Source organism: Vombatus ursinus, unplaced genomic scaffold (assembly GCF_900497805.2).
Source record: "Vombatus ursinus unplaced genomic scaffold, bare-nosed wombat genome assembly UNPS02012811.1, whole genome shotgun sequence".
Taxonomy (NCBI): domain Eukaryota; kingdom Metazoa; phylum Chordata; class Mammalia; order Diprotodontia; family Vombatidae; genus Vombatus; species Vombatus ursinus.
This window is the reverse complement of record NW_020952589.1, coordinates 1,411,349-1,431,548: the sequence shown is the minus strand read 5'-3', so window position 1 is coordinate 1,431,548 and position 20,200 is coordinate 1,411,349. Positions and strand designations below refer to the sequence as shown.

At 40.5% G+C, this 20,200-nt stretch overlaps 1 protein-coding gene across 1 annotated transcript in view; it reads left to right on the top strand.

The window, feature by feature from the left end:
- Positions 1–18,906: 18,906 nt before the first annotated feature.
- Positions 18,907–20,200, top strand: part of TBC1D21 (TBC1 domain family member 21) — a 23,489-nt gene continuing 22,195 nt past the window's right edge. Inside the window, exon 1 of the mRNA XM_027858277.1 lies at positions 18,907–18,957. Within this exon, the coding sequence (XP_027714078.1) occupies positions 18,907–18,957 (51 nt within the window). The remainder of the gene's footprint in view (positions 18,958–20,200) is intronic.

The following is a 20,200-nucleotide window of genomic DNA, read 5'->3' as shown; positions in this document are numbered from 1 at the left end:
CTCTTCCCGAGTTCAAATCTGACCTCAGACACTTTATTAGCTATGTGACCCTGCGCAGGTCACTTAACCCTGTTTGCCTCAGTTACCTCATTTGTAAAATGGGCTAGAGAAGGAAATGGCAAGCCACTCCAGTATCTTTGCCAAAAAAAATAAAAAACAAAAACAAATGGGGTCACAAAGAGTCAGACTCAATAACAACAACTATAACAGATTTTCAAGAGTTATACAATTTAAGTAGCACTCTAACCTAGCAATGACATCTACCTACCCATCCAAGCTAAAGTGGATCTTTACAGAAGTGATGGATGGACCTGGAGTATGGATGCTGCATATGATGTCAGATTTTTTCAATATGTTGGTTAGTTTCACTGAACTTTTGTTCATCCTTTTAAATAAAGGATCTAACTTTTTTTTTAATAAGGGATGACCCTCTGAGAGGGGATAGAAGGGATCCATTGGGAATGTAAGTGACCTCAAAACAGAAGATGTCAATAAAACTGTATTTTAAAGTATTTAAGTGGAGATTGAAACCAAAGGCTTTAATAATGATAACAATAATAATAATATTTTAAATCAATACATTTTATTGATGCCCTTCATTTTTTTCAGTCATTTCTGTGAATACCTCCTCCCTTTTCCTTGCCCCAAAATTACAACTTCCTTGTAACAAAGAAAAACAATTAAGCCAAAATCCCTGATACATCTAGTGACGGTGTCTGAAAATGTATTTCACATTCTGCTCTACAAATCCTCTACTCCACTGCTAAGAGGGGGCAGGTAGGTTTTCTTCTCTGTTCTCCAAGTCTGTAACTGGTTTCTTGACTACTCAAGATTTGCTCCCTTTTTGTAAGCCCAAAGACAGCTTCAGAAGTTTGCTTAGAACACCCTTTGTTTCACTAAATTCTCTTCCATGGGTTGCTGTTGAACCAACTCAAAGCAATGTGCACTGATTGCTAGTGAGAGCAATTGGGAGATTTCTGGAAAGTCTCCAGTTACTTCTAAATATGATCTGGAAGGCACACTTGCCACATTGGTGGAGAAATTGGAAGACATTCTGTTTTCATGGGGATCTGAATAGTTGCCACCTAGAAATGACTTCTATATATCAAAATCTGAAGTGTAGACCAGGAAATAGAGAGCTAGTGGAGTGGGGAAATTTCAGGCAGATACTGTCTGGGGGCCCACTCCCCCCCCCCATTCCTCCCTTTGCCTTGCCCTACCTCCAGGAATTGCTGTGACCTGGGGTGTGCTACCTCTACCCAGTGTCTGAGAAGTACAGACGAGAAATATAGTGTCATCTTGATCCCCGTTTCAACTTTCTTCCCACACTACCCCAGTAACCAGAAGGGGTATAGCTTAAATAGTAGCCACACCCTGGCTCTTCCCTCTCTCCTTAGCAGTAGCCAGTATTTCAGCATCATAAAAGCCTTGCAAAGTCTCAGAACATCATTCTCCCTTCCTATCCCCCTTTCTCTAAGTTGACAAAAAGATTCATTCAGGTTGGGGTCAGATGATAAAGGGGAGAGGCTGTAGCAGGTTAATGGAACAGCAGCAGGAGGGGAGGGTTGGGGATTCTGAGTAGTCACCTGGTTTTAGAAATGCTAGGAAGGGTGAGTCAATGGGGAAATGATCCCAGATGAAACAGTGGTCATAACAGCTAGCCATCTCTGGGTGGGTGGAAGGCAAGAAAAAGAATGGGGAACCAGGTCAAAGAAGGCAGATACAAACAGACAGTTACTTTGCTCAGAGTCATGCTAATGGCTGTGTCTCCCCCCCCCCCATGGACATGTCATCCCTATGTGTGTGGGGCTCTTGAAAACACATATGTGTTTTGTGGTAGAAACCTACTATTTCCTAAGTCAAGAGATTCTCTGATACTTAGGCAGAAAAATCACCAACAAGAGGGCAGCCTCCTGGTCTACCTCTTGCAGCCTACCTCTGGTCTCCCCATTCTTACTTCATCTCTCAGCCCCAGCCTCCGTCTATCCCTCCCAGTATTTGTGTCAGAGATGGAAGAGGTGGAAAGGAACATCATGTTTCATTAAGCTAGGAACATTAAACTTTGATGGAGCCTGTTTGTACTGAGGCCCCAGGGAAGTCTTCTAGTCTGCCTCTTCCTTCCAGCACCCATTAATAAGCTTTCCTGACTCCACCCTTGGACCCCACCTATAAATGAACGGTTTGTCAGCCAAGACTGGAGACTCTCATAGATCTAAGCAATGGAACTGTTTCAGGAAAAGAAAACAAAACAGAGTAAACCAGCCAGTTCCTGACAAATGACCGTTTTCCAATACCAGCTTTGGAGATTGGAATCAATGACCTCCAGGGACAGTCTGGCAGCACTGGAAAGCAAGCAAAGTTTGTTATTGTGCTCCCAGCTTCCACTTTCTGGGCCTTTCTTTCTTAGTTTTCTAGGAACCAAGGCCCTTCTGCTTTTTGCCCCCTTTTCTATTAGATCCACTCCTAGGAGAGGCTCTGAGGTCAGCTCCCAATCTCTCAATCAGATTCAATCCCTGATCTCCCTCTCCTCAAACCACATCAATTCTAAGTCTGAAAATCTAATTCTCCCATGAGATTGAAAGGCTTTGTCCTCAGGAAAGATATCTCAGGCCTTAGCCAGCCAGTGAGGCAGAGATCTGAGCTGGGGTTAAGGGTGGGAGACGTCTTTGAAGTCCTGGAATCAAATGCAACCTGGAGCTCAAACCTAGGCATTGGTATAATACTCAACTCATTGGTGGAGACTGTGATTATTTGACTCTCTACCTGCATAAGGGGCCGAGGTGGCAAGAGCTGGAAATAAGGGACATGTAGAGATGTCAGCTCCTATATATGTCTACTTTTTCCCAAAATATTTTCTCCCTTCCAGGACCTCTCCAAGAGAGCCTGAAATTGCCTATCCTCTCTCAAAGCCAGAAGTCTGAAGAATTCTACTCTCCCAAGTTCTCAATGGTTATCCCCTTCACACAGGCATGGAGTATCAAGTAATCATTCCGACTGTGAAGAGAGTGTTGTTCAAATGCCCAGAATTGAGCCCTGGGTTACACACATACTTTATAGATGGCCACCAACTGGATGGACAATTTGAAGAACGCCATCTAGTTCATACTATCTTTTGACAAACCCAACATTTTCAATATCCTAGCTCAATGAAAGTCTAATTCTATTTTCAAAGGCCTTTATGAGATTAAGAATCCGCTTCAAGGAGGCAGTCCAATGACGAAGCTCCATCATTGTTGGAAAGATTTCCCTCCTTATATAGCAGCTAGGAGCATGCTTCATTTGCATGGGGGTCCCCCTAAACAAACTAGTCCAAGACCACAGTATTCTGTGGGGCCACATCTGCTCAAAATCACAGATCACAATCCCCTACTAATCTGTTTATTAATAGTAAGAGAATAATTGGAGAACACAATTAGTTCAAAGAAAAGTTCTTTAATTAAATAACATAGTAAGAAAAACAAGAATAGAACATATTCTCTATAAACAAGGGTCACATTCCCCCCCACAAATACACATGTAATCTAAAGAAAGGATAGAAGCACTTAGAAAACATACATAGGAAATGTGTGGCTAGTGTACACATGGAGAGGGGTAACATATCTTTTATACTGCAGAGTGATTGCTTCCTTCTGGTGATGTCATTACAATGGTACCAGCTCCTGCTGGTCTAGCACTGGTCACTACCAGGTAGATAGTCTCTGCTGAGTGGGTAAGGACATCATATAGTCTCTGCTGAGTGGTGTTCGCTGGTCTCATGTAGCTGCTGTTGAAGAGTCCCATGACTGCTATCAGGATTAACAGTGTTGGGGACATAGTTAGGTAGTTTTTATTGGTTTCTTCTGGTTTCAGCTGGAATCCTCAGATAAAGTGCAATCTTTTCCAGATAAGAGGAAAATTGGGCTATTAGTAAGTCAGGTGAGACAGAGTAGAAGAGAAACAAGAGAAAGGGAGAGAAGGAAAAGAGACAAAGAAGAAGTATGGAGGAGGGAGACTGATTTTTTTTGTCTTTGTCCCTCTTCCCTGAAGCTAGTGCAAAGTAGGTGTTTACTCAATGTTTGTCAAGTTGAATAAAATTGAAAATTCAGAGAGAAAATAGAAAGGGAAAAGATAGAGAAGCAGGAAATGGGAAAACAAAACTGAAGTAATGAAGGAGAAGGGAGTGAGGAGGAAGACAGAGAAGAAAGGAACAGGAAAGAGTGAAGGTAGAGAGGGAAAAAAGTCAAGGAAAGGAGTAGGAGTAGAGATAGGAAAAAAGAAGAGGGAGTGAAGGGGAGACAGGGAAGAGAAACAAAGAAGGATGGAACAGGAAATGGCTGAGAAGAGATTGAGATAAGAGAGACAAGAGAATGGAAAAGAATGACGTCAAGTGTGTGGGCTGTTCAGCAGTGATGTGTTCATTTCCTTTCCTTCTCTATTGAACAAAGAGTCTGGGGAGAACTCTCCCTCAACAATTTCCCTTTATTCCCATGCCCAGGGGAAGGACCATGCACCTACTTTTTGAGCATGTTGGCAGTAAGGTTCTCCACAAATTATGGATTCTGAATAAATACCAAGCCTGCTTTTTGCCTCCTTCCCTCTAAGATTTCACTGTCTGGCCAGATGCTGGTGGAATTAGGGAAGGTAAGAACTGCTCCCTTACAACAGATTACAGAATGTTTTTGTTGTTATTCAGTCATTTCAGTCATGTCCAGCTCTTCATGACCCCATTTGGAGTTTTCTTGGCAAAGATACTGCTCTAGTTCATTTTTCCAGATGAGGAAACTGAGGCAAACAAGGTTAAATGACTTTCCCAGGATCACACAGCTAATAAGTGTCTAAGGTTGGATTTGAACTCAGGTCTTCTTGACTCTAGGCCTGGCACTGTATCCACTGCACCACCTAGCTGCCCCTTACACCATTATTACCCTTGGACAAATCAGCTGGTGAGGGCAGTCAAATGGCTAATGTTAAGGGACTCATGATGATAGGGCTACCCTCCTCACTAAGAACATTTAGAAATGGACCCTATTCATGGCAATCTAGTTGACCTGACTTAAGGACAGGTGTCAACTTTAGTCTTGTCTGTTGTGTATTTGTGTGCACTTTAAGGTGTGTGCCCTGAAAGAGTGTGTGTGTGTGTGTGTGTGTATGTATTGGGGTACATGTGTACTGTTGGTGTTTGCATTGGTATGTATGATGTGAGAGGAGAAGGGACAGAGTGATATGCTGCTAAGAGGGTAATGGAGTTGAATTATGAGGTGTGTTAGGGCTGCAACATTAGAGGAGTTTGTAGATGTTTGGATATGTGCATATTGGATAATATAGATACCTATGTTTGGGGGTGAAGGAATGAGTCTCTTCTGAATTCTCATTCCCAGTCCAGGATGTAATCACTGAAAGTAAAAGGCACATAAGGAGGTGTTAAGTTTTAAAGTGTGTGTATGCCCTTCATTCTTTTATGAAGGATAAAAAAGTGCCTTTGATGGAATTGAAAGAGGCAACTGCCATTGGCTATATGAAGACTCACCACAACCCTAAGGGCTCTTAAAAAGTGAGCTTGCTAATTTTGCAGCAGCCCAGATAAGAGCCATCAGTTGAGAAAGGACCCATTTCCTCAGAAGGAATCATTCTTCACCTCTTGAGGGTGAGGATGAGCTGGGGGAGCAGGGCGGTGTGTGTGCATGCAAGACATGTTTGTATAGGATCTTAGAATGCAAGAACTACAAAGTGAGAATTGGAAAGGACATCTTCTCTAACCCATCCTTTTTTTTTACAAATGGGGAAATAGAGGCCCAAGGTCAACCAATTAGTTAATGGTCAAGTGGGTAATAGTGCTTAGTCTAGTGCCATTCCATTACCTTACTTGATTTCTTTATGTGTATATATAGGGTTGTGTAAAGAAGTGGGTATACCTCTGGGTATGTTCCATGTTCATGGTCACGTCTGAATTCAGTTCTCTGGTTCAGATGTGTCACTCGCTACTTCCAGTTTTTCTAGACTGTTTTTTTTCCAAGCAGTAAATCAAGAACACAATTGGCCATTTCTTCCCAGATGTCAGTCATTGATCTGCACAAATGTAGCATCCATAGCCCTGTGTCCATAATGGAGAGTCAAGCAAACTGTTCTCCATGGCTGAGATGAAGTATCCTTTGGATTTTCCAGCTCTGTTGAAGACCTAACTCAAGTATCATCACCTATAAAAGGTTCTTCCTGATCCTTACACCACCAGTTGTTAGCTCTCTTCTTGTACCCCAAATTTAACTGGTGTGTAGAATCTTCTTTGGGATAATTCTCCCAGCCCATACTTAAACTGGATTCATCTGCCCAGAGGGCAGTTGACTACTTTTCCCCTAAGGGTTTAAGGGGATAACCCTTGAGGGGTTGAAGGTGGTTTTTTAGTACCATTGTTCATGGGCCCTCATCTGGTATGCTCCCCAATGCTGGTTAACCAACTGACATCTTCTCAATATCAACCACTCTTCCAGACATAATTGTTTCTGTTAAGGGTATTTACCAAACAGATATAGACCAATTGGTACAAAAGCATTATTAGAGAGTGTGTGTAGCAAAGGAATAACTCCCAGCACCGAATTATCAGACTTTTTCTCCATGGAGTTCTCATGAAGTTCTCCCTCAGCATCTGAAGCTCTCTGCTGGTCTCCAAGGTTCAATGCCCTTGTGGAATTCTGAAGCCACCTTTCTTCTAGCATGGCTTATTTTTAAGCCTTTGAAACTCCTGGATAAATGTGACTAGCCCCAATGTGAAGTTCACTAATTTTCCAATGTTCACAAGGTCATCCTTTGGGCAAGGACACTGAGACTCTCCCTCCCCTCACCATTGCACCCAAGAGATTCCCTCTCAGAATCTCTGGCTGGAGAATCTCCACCACTTGTCTGGCCTGTTATTAGAATGCTGGATTCCAAACTGACTTGCTGTTTTATCCTAGCTCCACAAGGCATGACTGATTTTCTTCAAACAACCACAAGGCATATCCTATGTGATATAATCTGTTTTCATTCAATTCATACCTGGTTCACACATTTGACTGATTGACTCAATGCAGGTGCCTAGGAATTGTTCACACTTCATTTAGACATTCACACTTTTGACTGATTCTGTAACTCAATTAAAGAGATATTCTCACCTGAAAAGGTATTAGGACTCCAAGCTTATTTTATATAATTTTATATAATCTCTCTCTCTCTCTCTTTCTCTCTCTCCCTCTCTCTCTTTCTCTCTCTTCTTTCCTTCTTTCTCTATGTCTACATAACACATATATTTTACATTCATAAATATTAAACATGTATATATACATATACACATATATGGGTATACACACACACATATGTATATATATATATATATATATATATATATATATATATATATACACATATCCTATGACATTTACTAAGCTATATACCTGCTGCTTTCACTAGTAGAATGTGAGCACCTTGAGGGCCATGGATGCTTCATTTTTGTCTTTGTATCACCAGTGTTGGCTGCTCGGTGGAGCGGTGGATAGAGTGCCCAACCTAGAGTCAGGAAGACCTGAGTTCAAATCCATCCTCAGACATCTATTAGCTATGTGACCCTGGGCAAGTCACTTAACCCTGTTTACCTCAGTTTCCTCATCTATAAGATGGCCAACCACTCCAGTATCTTTGCCAAAAAAACCCCAACTGAGGTAACAAAGAGTAGGATACAACTAAAACAATTTGATAACAGCAATCTCCAGTGTTAGGCAGGGTCTTTATCACATAAGATCATAAATTTATAACTTGAAGGGACTTCAGACAGCATTTAATTCAGCATCATAATTTTACAGGTAAGGGAATTGAAGGCCAGGAAGGTTATATGATATGCCTAAAATCACATGAGTAGTAAGCAATGGAAGCAGGATTTGAACCCAGGTCCTCTGGCTCCAAATCCAGGGCTTAATCACAAAAAGCACCTAAAAATGTCTTCTAAATGGAATTGAATTATGGAGCATAACACATTCATGCCAACATGAGTAAAACACATGATTTGGCACTGGTGGTGGTGGTGGCAGATGCTACAGCCCAAGGCCATAGATGCTCCTATCGGAGCTGGGCCCAGGCATAGAGCTTGGCTTCTGACCCAATGACTGGTTTGATGCAAGGGTGTGCTGGAGCCAGCTTGAACCCAGAGCCAATTGTGAAATTTTCAGTGTGAGCATTTACACCTCAGAAATTATCAAACTCTATAAATCTTGGCTTTATTTTTTACTTCATTGATTGTCTAGACTTAAGTAAGTGATGGAGAAAACAATAATAATGCATTCAACTCTGCATTTGCTGCTCTTTCTGGTTTCAACTCCACAATACAAGAAGTCCGAGTACCCTCTTGTTTCCTCTCTCTCCTCCTTTCCTGCCTCTCTTTGTGTGTTATCTCCTCTCATTAGATTGTGAGCTTTCTGAGGGCAACGACTATCCATTTAAAAAAAATTAATTGTATCCCCAGTACTTAGTACATTGTCTGGCACACAGTAGGTATTTAATAAATGTTTATTGGATTCAATTGGAGATTAAAGTTGCTTTCTTTTCGGAGAGCCAGTTGCTAAACATTTACCACCATACCGCTGTCTGTGGGCTTGCCACATGACACTGAGGAAAAGATGGTGGCTTCCATGGGAATGGAGAACAGATGGGCCTTCCTTGACTGTTCATATGCCAGTGGGTCATATGCCACATTGGAAGCTAGGACCTTGGTTTTCCAAAAACTCACAGTTGAAAACTTAATCAATTAGGCAATGATTTTACAAACATATTCTTCAATTTACCATGGGAATGACTTCTTTACATAGAAATTCCCTTAGTGCCCTAAAGTGTTTGTTTACATAGCAGTTCTCCTGATGTACTAGAGTGTTTATTTATAGATCTACTACTCTCTGATAGGATGGGGCCCCAAAAAAAGGAAGTTGAAGTGTTAGGCACCCCAGGCAGGCCGCAGTGAATTGTCTGTTTTAAATGAAGAGAAAGCATCTAATTGTTGATAATAGAAGTTAATAAAGACATGGTATTCAAATTCCATTTAGACACTTATAAAACATTCCACTTTCACTAACACATAGTTTAAGGGAAAGATTCCTGCAAGGCAGGAGACCAGAGTTCTAGTTTGGACTATGGTGTTAATTAAGTCAGTGGACCTTTCTGTCCTGTGGTTTTGCTATTTGTCAAACAAGGGAATCAGACTCTATAATATCTGAGATCCCATTCTAATCTTAAAATTCTATGGTTCTAGTCTCTCCAGCTTTTATGGAGCCATAGCTATTATATGAGACCCTCTCCTGTACCCTGTTTTTTCCATAACATGACTTTCTCCAAGGGATCTCAATGTGGAGGGAAATTGTTTTGGGGAAAAGTGAAAGTGGGTTTCAGGGTTTAGGAGCAGAGACTTCAGGTGAGACACGCTGACACATGTCCAGGCAGGTGCAGTGGGATTATTTCAGCAGGCCTCACTGGCTTCCTTCCCTCCTTGATTTAAGTAGCAAGGAAAATGCATTATTTTTTCATTAAAAAATCATTTTGGAACAGATAGCTTTCAGAGATGTAATTAGCCACGTTATGTTTCTCCATTAGCAGTCCCTAGAGTTTTCTGGGATCTCTTTCTCCTTTCCTCCTCATTTCATTCTTTTCAACCTTTTTAAAAAACATTTCATGCTCTCCTCCTGCCTTCCCCCTCCCCTATTCTTGGGCTGAATCCGGATACTGGCCAACACACCAAACTTAGCAGTAACTTTTCTTCTAGCTTATTTAGATTCTTTTTTTTGGTCTGATCAAAAAGGATATTTATGGTGTCAGTAAAATCTAAGGAGTCAGTTGATATGATTTAGAAAAAGGAAGTAACACATCTAGAGTTTGGTCAGTCAAATTAATGGGTCCCAACCCTAGCCACAATCACCATAAGACTACATAAATACATTTTGGTTCTTTACTCAAGACTTACATTGAAATCAGCCACTGCCAAATAATCAGTTTGTGGGTGGTCTTTTGGAATTGTTGAAAGAGGAGGTAGCCTATGTAGAGAGATGCCAGAGACCCTATTAATCCTCATCTCATGATCTGGTCAATTATAGCATCGCTATAGCCTATATTTGAGAGTGTGCTGAAGCTGACTGGCAAATTTTCAGTGTGATCATTTATATCTCAGAAATTGACAATTGCTCCATTTCAGGGTGCCATTTACCAGCCCACCCCATCTTGTTCTATAAACATGGCTTGAGCTCAGCAAGAGTGCAATAGAAGGCTCAGGAAATCAAGTCATCACCAGAGTGGGGTCCTGGTGACTATCGATTAATAACAGTAATAATAATTGACATTTTTATAGTGCATTAAGATTTGCAAAGAGCTTTGCATCCATTATCTTATTTGAGCTTTACAACACCAGGGCTCATGTGATTGTCACCCATACCGTCAATTTGGACATCTGTTGATTCACCACCATACCTAAACAACATCCTCTAGCTCTTTAGGGCATATGTCTCATAGCGACTGTCCTGAGATGACTTAATTTGGTAGGTTGAGACAAGAGACATCAAAGTGGTGTTTGAAGCTTAGCCTCACCACCTAGAGGAGACCTTCATCCCCACTGTGATCACAAGAAACTGAAACACCTGTAGTCCATTTGGAAATTAAACAGGAGTCTGATAAATTGGTCACTTTTTAAATTATCTACTTTAATTGTTTCATAGTAGACATCCCTGGATGCCAAAATCAGTGAGATGATGCTCTTGTCCCAGATGCCAAGGTATCACCTGTCCATCACCTAGATGTCTCTCCAGGTGATACTTTAATTGGAGAAATCTATAGCAACCCAATTCTCCCTAGACCTTATAGATTTGATCTTTCAGCAAGGTTTGAGATGTATCACATAGGCCCAGCTGACAGCAATCTAACAAAAGGACCCCACCTGTCATATGGGAAGCTCCCCCCCCAGGTGGATAGATTGGGTCTTCTGCTAGATTGTCAGCTAGGTTGCCCCATCTCAGATTCAGATTGCATACCCCTCTGTGGAGAAATGTGATGGATATGTGATAGAAATGGGTTAAGGCTTGGTCCAGGCATATGGGGTTAACAAAAAAAAGCTCCATGTGGTTGCTTGGAAATTTTTGTAGCTGTGTTTGTTGTTGTTCAGTCATTTTCAGTAATGTCCAGCTCTCTGTGACCCCATTTTGGGTTTACTTCACAAAAATACTGGAATGGTTTGCAATTTCCTTCTCTAGCTCATTTTTACAGATGAGGAAACTGATGCAAACAGGGTTAAATGACTTGCCCAGGATCACACAGCTATTAAATGTCAGAAGCCAGATTTGAACTCAGGAAGATGAATCTTCCTGACTCTAGGCCCAACACTCTATCCACTGAGTCACCTAGCTGCTAGTTATTATTATCATTATCATTATTAGTTATGTGGATATTACCACAGAGGTCACATTGCCTTATAAGTCCAAGTGTATCGTCATGGTGGAAGATGAACTCATAGGAAGAGGCAAATTTGACTACATAATTATTACTGATTTAGAGGAGGAGATCCAGGACTGGAATGTGGTTCTGGAAAGGTTAAATCTTAATTTAAAAGAACAGAATGGATACAAGAGGCAATTGCATATAGAAGGGTCCAAGATTTAAGCAATACAATGCAACATAGAAGGGAGAAAGAAAGGGGAGTGTGGAGAAGAGTATACAAACATGAAGGAAGGGATGATGGAAACAGGCATTAGATGAACCTCATTTTCATGAAAACAGATAAAGGAAGGTTGAACATATGCATAAACAGTTTGGTGGAGAAATATATGAAACAACATGGAAACAAAACAGGGATTAGGAAAAAGGATGCTTAAAAAGGAACACAGTACCAGGAAGTGAAGAGTCACATGGAAAACAAACTTCCTGATCCCCAGAGATTTAAAGGAAGAAAAGAAAAAGAAAGGCTGGCACAGTGGATGGAATGCCAAGCTTGGAGTCAAGAAGATTTGAGTTCAAATCTGGCCTCATACACTGCCTAGCTGTGTGACCCTGGGCAAGTTACTTAACCCTGGGTGTCTCAGTTTCTTCATCTGTAAAATGAGCTGGAGAAGGAAATGACAAATTACTCCAAGGTCTTTACCAAGAAAACCCCAAATGGGGTCAAGAATACTCAGACATGATTGAAACAACTGAACAACAACAGACAAAAAGAAAGTAACTGTAATCTAAAGAGGTGCCTCGCAGTTGGAGAATGCCTGAACAAATTTTAGTACATGAATATAAGAAGATATTATTGTGTTGCAAGAAATGATAAGAGAGGGATTTCAGAGAATCCTGTATAACATGATTTGGTATAAGAGCAGAGGGAGCAGAACAGGGAAACAATTTATTGTTGGGGCAACAGCATTGTAAAGGCAAATAACTCTGAAAGACTTAAGAACTCTTTTCACTTCCTCTAATTATGGGAGATAACAAATCCCTCACCCTTCTTCCTCATTTCCACACTAGTCTATTTCTTTTGCTCTCCCTTCTCTTTGCTCTCAAGACCTTCAAAACAGTGTCAATAGGACCTCTGTTTTTCTTGTTTCACTCCCTTAAGTTCTACAGGGCCACATTTGTTTCTTTTCTATTAGAATGTTAGCACTGCATCATAATACTGTCACCTGCTTAAATAAATTTACGTGTTTCTCTTGACTCTTGTGTTTTAATTCCATAGCTCCTACTCACCTCTATTCTTTTCATTGAAAATGCTTGAAAGTCCTCTATTTCATTAAAGATATATTTTTTCCCTTTCTAGTATAAATGCTCAGCTTTTTAAAGGTAAATTATTCTTGTTTGCACGCACATATTTTTTGCATTCTGGAATATTGTTTTCCTGGATCTCCTGATATTTATGTAGAAGATGCTAGGTCTCAGGTAATCCTGATTATACTTCTTTGGTACTTGAACTGCTTCTTTCTATATGCTTGTTATACACACATACATTTGCATAATTACTATATACCACATACATACATACATATATGTGTGTTGTATATATGTGTATGTGTGTGTGTGTGTGTTCTGGATATTAGCTATTATATTCTTGGGACTTCTTTTTTCATGAGGAGATGGGTACATTCTTTCCATTTGACTTTGCCCTTTGCTTCTAATAGATCTAGGCACTTTTCATTTATGATTAATGCAAATACAACTTCCAGGCTTTTTTTTTTAATCATGGTTTTCAGGGAGTACAATCATTTTAAAATCAGCTCTCCTTAACTTGTTTTCATATTAGTTATTTATGTTATAAGACATTTCATTTTCTTCTATTTTTAATTATTTGATGCTGTTCTAATATTTCTTGCTATTTTATATAATTGTTAATTACTGTTTGGTCTATTCTATTTCTTAAAAAACCTGTTTCTTGGGTAAACTTTACTATTTTCTCTTCTAAACTATTTATTCCCCTTCCCATTCTTTCCTCCAGAGTTTTTATTTCATTTTTACTTCTTGTTTCATTTCTTCTAGGAATCCATACAGTCCTTGTGGGAAATCCTTTTTTTTTTTCATTTTAAGTCACTGCTTTTATTTTTTATGGAGTTGTTCTTTCCTTTTGGAGATAAAATAATTTTTATACTGGATGAGGTTTTATGATTTGTTCATCTTTCCAGCTTCAGTTCCTGAACTGGGGTTTTGTGTCAGGACTGGTTTCTGACCCCTACTGAATTTTTGGGTGAGGTAGGAGGCTCCTTGGGTCTCCTGGGTTTTTTCAGTGACCTCCCAATCTTGGGAGTAGGCCCCCTGGATCTTTGATGTTCAATGCACTGATCTCTACAGCCCTCTATGGCATCTCAAAACAGAGTTCCAGTGATCTTACATCCCCTCAACACCTGGACTGTCACTACCTGAGCACTGGTGTACCACTCCATTGCTTGATGTTCCTTGGACATTTCAAGATATTAACCTTGGCTCCAGGTTTTCTGATCTCTTTGGGAATTTCTTAGGAGGGCACTCATCTATTATTGCCTCTGGACTCAGAGCCCTGGAGGCTACACATGAATATGGCTAATTTCTGGTCCCATTTGAACACTGTTAGCTTATCTACCTATATTGGTCCTTACTTTGCTGGTGATCCCCTTTCCTATTAACCGTGAGCTTCTAGATGATTTTTTGTGAAGTTTTAGGGTGGAGGAAGTCACTGTATTTTCTCATTGGATTTCTTGATCATTATTTGGTCTGGTGTGAATTTAAAGTTTTGGAAGGAAGGAAAGAAGGAAGGAATGAAGAAAAAGAAAGAAAGGAAAGAAGAGAATGTATTTCCATACATGGGGAAGGGAGGAATAAAGGAAGGAGAAAAGCATTTATTAAGCACCCACTATGTGGCAGGAACTTCACAAATACTGTCTCATTTGATCTTTACAAAAACCCTGAAACATAGGTGCTATTGTTATCCTCTTGTTACAGTTGAGGAAACTAAGTCAAATAGAGGTTAAGTGACTTACCTGGGGTCACACAGCTAGGAAGTATCTAAGGCTAGATTTGCATTCAGGTCATCCTGTATCCAGACTCAGTGCTCTCTCCATTGTACTACCTACCTAGAGTAGTTACATGGGAGTTATGTAATCTGACTCCTTTCAGGATTTCATCTTGACAGGAAATTAGAGGAGGCTTTTCAGTGTCTGATGCTATGCAAACTCAGCTGTTTCCACAGTGGGAGGTGCCAACAATATCAGATTGCTACTTAAAACTAGATTTGGATTAATGAATCATAGCTTAAAATATTGGAATTATGAACTCTTGACCTGAGATGGAATATCTTATAAGAGCCAATAATAGTGTGTGTGTGCCCACATACACAAACAAAATAGTATATACACATATACTATTGCATATTATATTTGTGTGTGTTTGCTCATAGTCTTGCACATCTGATCGAAAGAGTGAAATGAAAACAGAGTTGGAAGAGTATATATATGTATAGTTACCCAAGGTTTATACCTTAGAGAGTAGCAGCTGTAACAAAGGAATAAGAATAGTAGTTGAGATGTCCACTAATTCATAGAAGACAAAAATTCAAAGGAAACCAGCAATAGAACCAACAGCCCCAGATGTGCACAAATGCACAAAGGATGGATTATCTGCAAAGTGAATCAGAGAACATAATGGAGGTGAATTTGACCTCACAGGTATCACTGGCTTGGAGGGATGGCTTAAACATGGATCTAGAAGGGTTACACTTTAAAATGAATAGAATAAATGAGGGGCAATAGATGAGCATGGTATATAAAGGATAGAGATTCAGATACCAAATCATCTCCTTGGTTTGTTACTGTGGTTTTTCTCATTCACATTTGAATTTAATATTTAGTAAATATTAGGAAGTTGAGGAACCAGAGAAGTGAAGTATGGTGGAAAGTATTCCAGTAAGAATCATCAGAGGAAGAAACAGAAAAAATAGTGTTGCTAGAATCGGCTACAAACCACCTGGACAGAAAGAAGAAATAGATTGGAAAAATAGATGAGTAGTCTTGGAAGCATCGGAAGTCCAGCAATGAAGTCATGATATAATGGTGATGGAAGACCAGTTAGCTGGAGCTCTCTCTGTCTGCCAAAAGCCGAACATCTAATTCATTCTAAACTGGCTCATCCTTCAAAATATGTAAAAACGATGAGGGGAACTGACCCTCTAGATATTATTGTTATCAATTAAGAGGACTTGGTTTCTGAAGCAGAAATGATGCTAACCTTGTAGAGAAGTGACTGATTGACCTCTCCCTCTTAGAACTTGTTATAGAGGAGAGGAAAACTGGGCATACTTGGCATGGTCCTTAAATTCTGATGTAACAAATTCCAAAATGTTCAAACAGAGGATAGACAGGATCCCATGGCTTAAAATTCTCTGGAGAAAATCAACCTAAAAAGAATGGGAAGTTGTGGGGAATGATCATGCAAACAGAAACAATTGCAGTGAGGGAAAAAATATGGAAGCTGTCTGAAGAGATTGATGTGGATATGCAGAAAACTTATCAACCAATTTAGATAAACAAGACATGCACAAAAGATGTTAAGCAAGAGCAGGTAATGGAAGTTGAATGCAACTGCATGGCCCAGCCCTCTAAGAATGTCAAGTGTCAAAGCTCAGAATGAGCTGAGGCCAGTGATGAATGTTAAAGACTCAAATGACTTTAGTATGTTTAGAGGAGGATAAGAGAAAAGACAGGATCATAACTGAGGGTGGATAGAATGAAGACAATGGACAACATTGCTTGTTTGATCTACCCATGATAGACATAGTTGCACTGGAAAAGACGGAGAAAAAATGAAAAATAAGGAGCTGAAACCCAAGACAATGGGGGAAGGGGTTGACAGGGAGTAAAGAGTTGTCCCTGCTGAGTTCAAGTTAGTTACCAGCCACCAGATGAACTACATTCCAAAATACTGAAAAGACTGGCAAATGTATTTGATGAGTCATGGTAAATGGTCTTTGAGAGATAAGGAAAGTGGGAAAGAAGGGCTTTAGGATTGGAGAAGGGCAAATATCCTGATTTTTTTTAAAGGAAATACAGCAGTGTGCAAACTATAAGCCAGTGAGTTTGACTCAATTTTTGGCAAAATTCGAGAACATTTTAAAGGTATACATAGTAAACATCTAGAAAAAGGAAGTGATGATCACAAAGGGCCATTATGATGTCATTTAGATGTCATTTATGGCAGATTAATCCCATTTTCTTTTCTAGTAGATTTAATAGACTAGTAGTAGGGCAAGGCAATTTTGTAGATTAGTTAACCTAGATTTTAGCAAAGAATTTGACAAAGTCTTTCATATTGTCTCTTTGGGCAGTATGAAGAGAAGTAGGATAGACTAGTGGTCTCAAACTTAAATAGAAATGGATCCCTGATGGCTACATATTGACTTAGAAAACCACGAGTTAATATAATCCATGTTGTATTTGATTGATTTGACTTGATTTTAATCTGGCTGTGGCAGAATTGGTGAGTTTGCCATCTTTGGGCTACGCAATACTAGAGTTAGAGAGATTTTGACTGATAGAATGAATGAATGCAAGGAGTAGTTCTTAATGGATAGATGGCAATGTGGAAAGAATGTCAAAGGGAAGAAAAGTCTAGTAGAATATTTTAGGTACTACTTGACCCTGTGCTAGTCAACATTTTTACAGTGAGTTCTTTGAGTATTGCATTGGTATCCAGGAAACATTAGAAGACCCAGAGGAAGTCAGCATGCTGGCAAATACTCTCTGAAGTATTTGTGGAGTGGTGTTCCCTCAGTGGAATGGAAGCTATCTGAGGGCTGGGATGGTTTCATTTTGTCAAGTTAATGCCAGGCATGTTCCCCCTCCCCCCCCCTCCACCCCCCCCCCACCACCCAGATCTCTGATTCTATCTGTGGAGAAAGCTCCTGGTAAGGAACTTCCTCTCCCAATGCAGATCAGTCTCCACTCAACAATGTAGAGACTTCTAGTCTTGGGCACTGAGACATTAAGTTACTTGCTCAAGATCTTACAACCAGGATAGAGCAGAAGCAGGACTCAATTCCAGGTCTTCTGACTCTAAGGACAGCTCTCTATCTACTATCCCATGATGCTTTTTTTTGGTATGTAGTAGACATTTAACAAATGTCTGTTGAATTGAATTGAATTGCACTGGCAAATCTCCCTTTTCAGGTTTTAAGTGTCCTTGATAATATCTTTTTTTTTTTGCTTTTTGGTGAGGCAATAAAGGTTAAGTAACTTGCCCAGGGTCATACAGCTTGTAAGTGTCAAGTGTCTGAGGCCAGATTTGAACTCAGGTCCTCCTGACTCCAAGGCCAGAGATATCCTAGCTGCCCCTCCTTGATAATATCTTTTACTCCATGTCTTGCATCCAAGTCTTTGTCAATGATGAACTGGGGTTGATTTAGGCCCATGAACCATTCCATTGTCTTTTGAATAACCTATACTTTGGAGTCTTCTGAGATCTTTATTCTATTTTGTCCCAACCCCTTCCCCCCCACCACAAATCCTACAACTAAATCCTGAGAAGACTGAACAGATGAGTATGCATATGTAGGGGGAGGAAGGCTGATAAGCGAGACTCTGAAACAGGTATATTCCTGAATCTCAGAGCTGGAAGAGATCTCAGGACCGTCTTGTCTAACCAAGGCTTTGCCTGATAACCTCCAGTAGGGGGAGAGAGCCCACTGTCTTTAGGGTGGTGAAAGGTCTTAAGATATCAGGGTAGGGTTGGGGGAGGGGGTATACTGATGTATCCCTCCTTTTTCTGATTGGTTGTGATGGAATGGGCACTTCTGTGACTACATCAGTCTTGTGTCAATGGGTAATCAGAGTAAAGGCCTCTGTCATGGCTAATCTCATGGAAGCCAAGGACTTTCATGCAATATTCTGTGTCTGATTGGATACCTCCACTATCCCTCTCTGCAGCCCAGATTAAAGCTTGATCCCATAAATCTTAAGGTAGATGGGAAATTGTCCCTCAGAGTTGCTTCAGAAGAAGAAAGAACCTAAACAATTACAGGTACTTTCCTATGTCATGGATTGTGAATTTAATTTTCCTCTTACCCAGTGGGTGATAAAATGCAAAGGGCCCTTTTTGTGGAGTCAGAAGACCTGATTTGAATCTTGGCTCTGATACTCACCACTTTCTAACCTTGGTCAAGTCATAATATCTCTGTGTCCAATGTTCCTTATCATCAAAATGAAGTGCTTGACCTTGAAGTGACCCTAAAGGTGACTTCCAGCTCACTATAAAGGATCCTCTGATACTATGATTATATCCCCATGATTCTTAGGCATAAAGCAAAGAGAATATTGACTTTGATAATCTTGTTTCCAATCAAAGGCACTTCCCTGAGTAAGGATGGGTCACCCAGGCCCCTCATTGCCCCTTGATCCAAGCTCTCTGCTCCATGAAGGGACTGCCTGTAGGTAAAACTCCTGAATGGCATCATCTCAAAAGACTGAGCTGACTCACCAGTCTGAGCTGTACTGGGTGAGTGAGCTCTGCCCAGGGTTGGGACTGCAGGGATCGGGAAGAGGTAACAATGTGTTTTGATTTAAAGGGGCTTGGCTGCTTGCAGCTGAAGAGATAATGAATCGTGTTATTAAGGACTCTGCTTAATTATGTTAATAAGAAATTGAAAGCAAGAGGCAGGATGCTGTATTTTATATTGTTTTTTCATGGTTAAGGGGATCTTGGCTCAGAGAGGAAAGAACCATCCATCACGGAAAGGTTGTTTAAACACAAGCTCAAAACTCTTGCTTTCAAATTGCCTCCTCTTGATCCTGCCTCCTAATAGCTAAAGATGCTTGGAAGCCAGATGACACTTAAGAGTATAGAACGGCATTTAGAAATTTGGCCTGTTTAAGGGTGATGGCCAGTGGTGCTGGGTGCTAGCCATGCTCCTAATGACAGGTACCCTCACTGAAAGGTTTAGAGGTGGGCAGTCCAGGTGAGTCAACAACAGACCAGGTAGAGATGACAGATCAAACCATATCAGGGGTAAGCCTTCTTTCCCAGTCTCACTTCAGCCTAGCGGGGTGAAAAAAGCACTGGCCCTGGGTTCAAGTATGGCCTTGCCATTTACTAGCTGTGTCATCTTTGGCAAGTCATTTGATTTTTTTGTGTTTCAGTTTTCATCATCTGCAAAATGGGCATGATAATATGTATACTACCTATTTCCCAAGGTTGCTATGAAGGAAGTGCTAGGTAAATCACAAAACACAACAGATATGTGAGTTCCTATGATTTCCTGCTGTTGTTGTGGGTAGGAAAGAGGAACCTTAAGCTCCATCTCTTATTACTGGGCAGAAAAGAGAGAAATGCTTTTGTGCCATGGTTTGGCCAGAGAGGAAAACTCTGCTGAAGAAGGGAGGAGGTGAGAGTAGGACCAGAATGGCTTCTCCTTCATCCTCATTACTCATTAGCACCTTACCTGTTCTTCAAGATTAAGTTTACACCCCACCTCCTCCAGGAAACCTTCCTGGGTAAGCTCCCCCTCCTCTGACCTACAGCAGCTCCTACCTGTCAGGACATCTGGTCCTTACCACAGACTAGCTGTTAGTTACCTTTGGGTGTGTCCATGTCTTATATTAGAAGGCCCCAAGTTTTCATGGTGTTCTGATGTCATTGTGATGACTATTCTAGTGTGGTTGTGATGTCATCCTGTTCAGTCTTGTGGAAAAGGACAAAGAGAGGGACGTCTCACCCTCACGGTTTATCTGGTTGGTAAGTA